This window comes from Equus caballus, chromosome 10, assembly GCF_041296265.1.
Source record: "Equus caballus isolate H_3958 breed thoroughbred chromosome 10, TB-T2T, whole genome shotgun sequence".
NCBI classification, from domain to species: Eukaryota; Metazoa; Chordata; class Mammalia; order Perissodactyla; family Equidae; genus Equus; species Equus caballus.
In genome coordinates, this window is record NC_091693.1 from 18,258,247 (window position 1) to 18,264,819 (window position 6,573).

General features: G+C 58.4%; 1 protein-coding gene across 1 annotated transcript; it reads right to left on the reverse strand.

Annotated features, from left to right (window-relative positions):
* Window positions 1-2,764: 2,764 nt before the first annotated feature.
* Window positions 2,765-4,437, reverse strand: LOC138916034 (tetrapeptide repeat homeobox protein 2-like). Its single transcript, XM_070225611.1, has 3 exons — window positions 4,413-4,437; window positions 3,695-3,864; window positions 2,765-3,235 (listed from the first exon to the last, which is right to left on the reverse strand). The coding sequence occupies exons 1-3, from the start codon at window positions 4,435-4,437 to the stop codon at window positions 2,765-2,767; spliced, it is 666 nt and encodes a 221-aa protein (XP_070081712.1).
* Between the last annotated feature and the right edge of the window lie 2,136 nt (window positions 4,438-6,573).

Sequence of the window (6,573 nt, forward strand, 5' to 3'; positions counted from 1 at the left end):
GCATCAGCATCACTTAGAAACTGAGAAATGCAAAGTTTCAGCCCCCACTCAGATGTGCTGAATCACAAACCGGGGATCTGGGATGAAGCAGGGTGTGGAAACCCAGAGGCCTCCCTGGGGTGAGCACCCTGCAGGCACCTGACAGGTCCTGGCAGATTTGGAGTTTGGGGGAACGAGGCAACTTGTCTGGTTGGATGGAGGTGTCTTGTGAACAGACTTCATGTTAAGACAGGTGAGGTGTCACATGCCCGCCTTCCCTCCAGCCTGATGGGGGAGCCAGCACACCTGGGTCTCAGGCGATGATTCTGACTCAAACCGTGCTCCATCCTCTGTGCCACTCAGAGACTCAGTTTCTCACTGCTGCAAACATGGGTTATCTCTTCTATTTTCTCCAATACTTGTGTTTTCATCCTAGAAATGGAGCTGCATAGAAACTAACACTAGAAACTGACCACCCCCCTGCCTATTCCTCCAGACCCCTGGACAACGGTTGCTTTCTTTGTGCCTTTTGTTATATACTTTTTTCCTCTCGGACAAGGAAACATCCTGCCTCTGAGCCCAAATATATCCCATGCTGTTCCCTGGATATCTCAGAATGGGTTTCCTCTTGACCTGTTGATTCAGGGACCCCATCTGTTTCTTCTGGCAAATGGCCCCTCAGTCCAGGTCTCCCCAGACTTCTGTTGGTCTTCCTTCTCCCCTCTCTCCAATCCTCACAAGGCAAAGACACTTCCACCCTCACCACCTCCATCTGCGTCCCAGAGCACCCAGGACAGAATTAAGCCTGAGCTTTACCCATTTGTTGAAGGTAAAACAGTGAACTCTCTTCACATACACCCTGAGTCCTTTTCCTGCATGTGCTGTGTCTGAGTCTAAGAGCTTCACCTTCTCCAGAGCAAAACACATAGTGGATTCTTATCTTTACTGTGATGCCATGGGTACCAATGGACCCACAGGGATCACTGTGGAAACCACCAAAGACGGATCACCATGGGGCCGAAGAGATCACCAGTGCTGACTGTAGCTATATGATTGATGGTGCAACAGTTTTCGTTTGTTTTGTTACAGGCAAAATAAAGAGAAAGTCTCGCTCTGGCGCTACCCTGGGGGACACAGACATGGGGAAGTTCCAAGACCTGCCCCTCGGCGTGTCACCACCTCCCTCCTTCCTGAGCTGAGCAGAAGTCCAGATGCTGCCACTGGGGATGCTCAGGACACAGCCTGGGATTGTGGGCAGAGGTGGGGCAGGGCTTCCTAGGCGATGGTAAAGATTCCTGATTCAGTAGGAGGTGGGGGTGCTGGCACTGCCTGGGTAAGAGGTGAGATGGAATTGAGGAGATGAGGAGGGAGGAATCCTGTGCTACTTAACAGATCCCTTTCTATTCAGACAGTCAGGCAAATGCAAACCCTGTCTCCATTCAGTTAGCAAATTAATCTGTTTCTGTTCACTGGTGGCCCTTTGGTGCCTGGAGGTCCCCAGGTTCCCCCCTCCCCCTGACCAGGATCTGACCCTGACTCTTACCTCGAGGATGTCCCCAGGATGCCCAGAGGGACTCCTCCACCTCAGCTCCCTCTCCTGGGATGGAGGGAAAATCAGACTCCCCTCTGCCCTCCCCACAGTGTCACTGTTTTACTGCAGTGGTGTTCCCGTGTTTTGTGTGTGTGTCCATCCCTACCAGATACGCAGGAGGGGCTTTCATTATATCCCGGCTGTCTGTGTCCTCCCTCCCCCAGCACTCCCCTCCACAGCCTGTCACTTAAGTGACCCCCTCCCAAATCCGATCTAATTCTGTCTCTGCTCTGCTGAGGCTGGCCTGCCTAAGAGGATTTGCTAAATGGGACCAGGACAGGGTCAGAGAACTCGCTGTAGGGACACTCAGGAGCCAGGACAGCCACAAGGGGGTGGCAGAGGAAGCAGGAGACTGGAGACAGAGGGGCAGTGAGAAGGCGGGAGGGGTCCCCTACACTGTTGGGGGGTGTGGATACCAAAGGAGGGAACACACTTGCTGGGTGTGCAGGAAACAGTGCTTACAAGATGACCATGAACTTTATTAATGTTCAAATCGTCAAGCCCAAAACAATGTCCAGATAAGTTACTCGAATTCAAGGGAATTGAGTCAGGTCCCTGGATACAAAATAAATATATAAAGTGAATATTTTATATAGGACAAACAGATTTTAAAATAAAATTAAAAATGCCATCTAAAATGTTGGGCCATAATAAAAGCGAAACACTAGAAATAAACCTACAGAAAGACGTCCAGAAGACTTCCGTGGTTCAGTAGTAACCCTTCCTAGAGAATCTTTGTGAACAACCAAATGAACGAGTAAATAAGTAGCAGGCTTAGACTGGAAAGCTCAGTGAATTCTGATAATAATACTAACGACACTCGGAGCAGCGCGACCCCTGCTGGTCGCACGGTGAACAGCAGACGCCCCCTCCACGGGTCGGATAAACGAGGAGCGTCTGCGGGTCGGATAAACGAGGAGCGTCCGCCGGTCGGATAAACGAGGTGCGTCCGCGGGTCGGATAAACGAGGAGCGTCTGCAGGTCGGATAAACGAGGAGCGTCCGCCGGTCGGATAAACGAGGTGCGTCCACGGGTCGGATAAACGAGGAGCGTCCGCGCGCCACAGGAGTCCCCAGCTGCGAGGACCAACCCGCCGCCGCTCCCCGCGCCCGCGTGGACGCACGTGCAGGCCGACGACACCCTGGTCCCCTCTGGCCCCGCGGGGTCTGCGCGGCTTTTCAGGGACAGAACCCTCTACAAATCCTGCAACCTCGCGGGGCCCGAGCCGTTCGCATCCGCAGAGTCCTCCCTCTTTTGGGACCCAGACGCGCAGGAGGGGGCGGGTCCCTCGCAGGGGTCACGGGGTGAGAAGAGCGCGGTGAAGTCAGGGATTGCAACAGGGTCCGGCGAGAAGTCCGAGGCGTAGGGGTCGTGAGGCCAGGCCGGGGCCGGGGCCGGAGCAGCAGGGACCACGTCCTGGGCGCCGTGCGCGGGGCCCCACCAGGCCTGGCCGGGGCTGCAGATGCTGGGCTCTGCTAGCGGGAAGATGCTCGCGGCGCTGGGCGGAGGGGGGCTGCAGAAACCTGGGCCCTCGGGGGGCGGGGGTCCGGCAGGAACAGGGACCGGCACCCGGGGCGGGGCTGGGGCTCCGGGGCCCCTGGGCACAGCGCGGGCTCCGCGGCCTCGCGGCCTGGATTCCTTGGCCCGGCGGTTCTTGAACCACACCTGGGGACGAGAGGGGCCAGGGGGGCGGTGTGAACGAGAGGGCCGCACGCCTGGCTCTGGCCCGGGTGGGAGGCTGCCCCCCTGGGAAGGGCCGGCTCAGGCCTCTCCCTCTGTCCCCAGATCTGATTAGGGGCTCCTGGGGTGAGGAGGCCGGGGGAGGGGTGCCGGGGCAGGGGGCAGGGCTTGGCCACCCAGGAGCCCCGGGGGCCCGGAAGGGACAGGCCCGAGAGGGTCCCCAAGTTCACAGAGGCCCCGAGCTCTGGGCACCCGGAGTCCCCGCGGGCGTCAGTCTGGGCACAGTCCTGTCGCCGCTTTGCAGAGCTCAGGGCTGAGGCGGACTCGGGGCGCAGCCCTCGGTCCTCCCGGGGCCCCGTGCTGCTGGGTGACCCCGGGCAGCGCGCGGTCAGGGCCGCGGGGGGAGCGGGTCTGGCGGGGGCGGGGCCGGGGCCGGGGTCAGACCTGCACTTGGCGCTCCTGCAGAGCCAGCCGGGCCGCCAGGGCCTCGCGGTCCTCGTAGGTCGGGTACTTGTTCGTCTGGAAGCTGCTCTCCAGCTCCTGCTGCTGCTCCTTACTGTACACCGTGCGCTCCTGCCGCCGCCTCCTCGGGGGGCTTGGCGACGGTGGGGGACCTGGCCGAGGGGGAAACAGGGTGAGACGAGCCCCACGGACCGGCCCCGGCCCCCCGGGCACCCTCCCCCTGCCTGGGCCGGCCCCCGGGAGCAGGTGAGGGGCTCGGGGCGGAGGGCGGAGGCTCCGCTGTGATGAGGGTGCGGATGCGCAGCAGACGCCCTGGGTCCGGCCTGGCTCTCCCCCTTCCAGCCCCGGGCCCGCACCTGTCTGGGCCTCGGTGTCCACATCTTTGAAATGCGCCTGATAACACCACCCGTATCATTATTACACCTCCCCCCCTCCTCCGACCCCCTCCCATCGAAGGGCTGAAGCCACCCAGACACTTGCAGGGGCCACGGTGTGCCAGGCCCTCTGCTCAGCTCGCCCCAATAATGGAACTCCACTCCCCAGACTGCGCGAAGTCCTCCCCTCGCCACAGCCAGGAAGTCCTCCCGGATAGCTGGGCCCGTCTCTCGAAGCCCAGAAGGCCTCCCTGGCCTCAGCCACAGGATCCCACCCCCACGACCCCACCCACTGCCCAGGCCCCTCACAGCCGGCCCGGACTCACCCCTCAGAGACCCGGGTTCTTGCATCCTCGCGGCTGCTCTGCTCCCTGCGTTTGAGGCTCTGTCCACAGGGCCTGGGGCTTAAATCCCACCTCGGCGCTGTGCCCACCCAGGCCCACCCTAAGGGTCCGGGACCCTCCCTGTCTCGCCCCACCCTCAGCCCCGCCCCTTGCAGGAGACACGATGCTGGATTAATGCTTTCATTACTGAGCAGCTACTATGTGCCAGGTCCTCTGCTGGGGGCTGGGAACCCCGGTGGGAAGACAGCCTGGACCCTCCATCATGGGGCTCTAGCCCAGGGGACCCGGCATTGCCTGTGCAGTGGGGTCCCCATCTCAGGAAACGGCCCATCCTCCCAGCCAGCCAGCTCCCAGGGGCCATCCTCTCCCTTCCCAGTCCTGGGAGCCCCACCTCTCTGTCCAGGCACCATCCTCTCCTGCTGGATGGCCCAGCATCACCTCCCTTGTCCCCCTGGGCCACTCTCACTCCTCTGGTCCATTCTTCAAGCAGCCCCCCGGGGGCCCTGGACATGGGGACATCGGCAGACACACTGGGTCTGAGCATGGTTTGGTGTCTGTGCGGGTTTCCCGATGGGATGGAGGTCGGAGTGGGGTGCAGGGGTGCCCGCTTCCTTTTGTGAATGAAGGACCTGGGTCTGGCTCATGCGTTGGGTTCAGGAGCTTGAGTCTCAGGAGTCCAGCCCCTCTGAGCCACATGGACCTGCGTCCAAACATCAGACTGAGCTCCTGGCCCGGGCCGGGGCCTGCTGGGGCCCAGATCACGGAGGACACAACGGAGGGTGCTCAGTCCCCAGGGGACCTCGTTATAATCAGTGCTCATGAAAAGTAAACAGGTGGCCAAACGCAAAGTGAAGCTGAGCAGAGACATCTTGTCATCAGAGCTTTACCTCACCCTCTGGGCTGCCACTGGATGGTGGCCTCTGCCGTAGCTGGACGTTTATTCTGCTTCGTTTGTGGCAACATTCTGCCACAGTTGGACGTTTTTTCTGCTTTTTGGGCAGCTGGGAATGCCTTGGTCACCAAGACAATTGATGGCCCTGAGCTCAACAAGCAATAATCTAGCATTTTCCTTGGTCTGTAAGGTGTGACTAGATGGCCCCCTTCTCCCTAACTTTTCAAATGAAGTTAAATGCAACATTTTGCAGGTCTGATTGGCAAGGACTGCGAAGAGGGACCAGGCCTGGGATAGGCAGGCGAGCGATGGGGAGTCTGACCTTCTGGTGCTTTGGGAGTGTAGGTTGGTTTTAGAGACAGACTCGTGATACCTGTCAGTGTCCCTCAGTCATAGACCACCAGGAGGACACTGGAGATGCATCTGTTCTGTCCAGACTCCTGGATGACCCCATCTCCTTGTGGCAGGATCCTGGTGGAGTCAGGAGTCTGGGGAGAGCCCGCTGACAAGGCTCACAGTCCAGGGAGCTGGACATTACCTGGGAGATCAAATGCAAAGTTAAATAAAACTTGCAGACGTTGTTATTATAGGTCCAGGTCAGAACTTTGAACTCCCACTTAGCGTTGTGGGAAGTACCGTCATCCATCAATGCTTCCTCATCAGATTGTCACACCTAGGTGACCTGGAATGCAATGTCCCTGCCCTTAAGGTTTTGCACTGTAGCAATTTATTTGTCCAGTAAAGATGTAGATAGATGGACAAGCTCATTGATACTATGTTGTGAAAATATACAAGGAAAGTCATGGCAGTGCTATTCACAATACCCAAAATGTGCAAACAAACCAAAACATCCATCAACAGATGAAGGGTGTGGACGGTGATAACAAAACAGAGTAAGACATGTGCAGGCTCCCCCAATGGAGCTGCGAGGCCCTGAGGAAATGGGGTCATGCAGGCACGCCATGTGTCTCCCCAGATGGAATGTGACTTTTGAGCTGTGTTTCACTGCTGTCATCTTGACCTTCTTTCAAGATGCTTACTCCCCCAGATAAGAACTTTCTGGCGGCTGGTCCAATGGCAGAGTGGTTAAGTTCACATGTTCTGCTTTGGGGGCCCGGGCTCAGGTCCCAGGCGTGGACCTAGCACCACTCGCCAAGCCATGCTGTGGTGGCGTCCCACATAAAATAGAGGAAAATGGTCACAGATCATAGCTCAGGGACCATCTTCCTCAAGCAAAAAGAGGAAGATTGG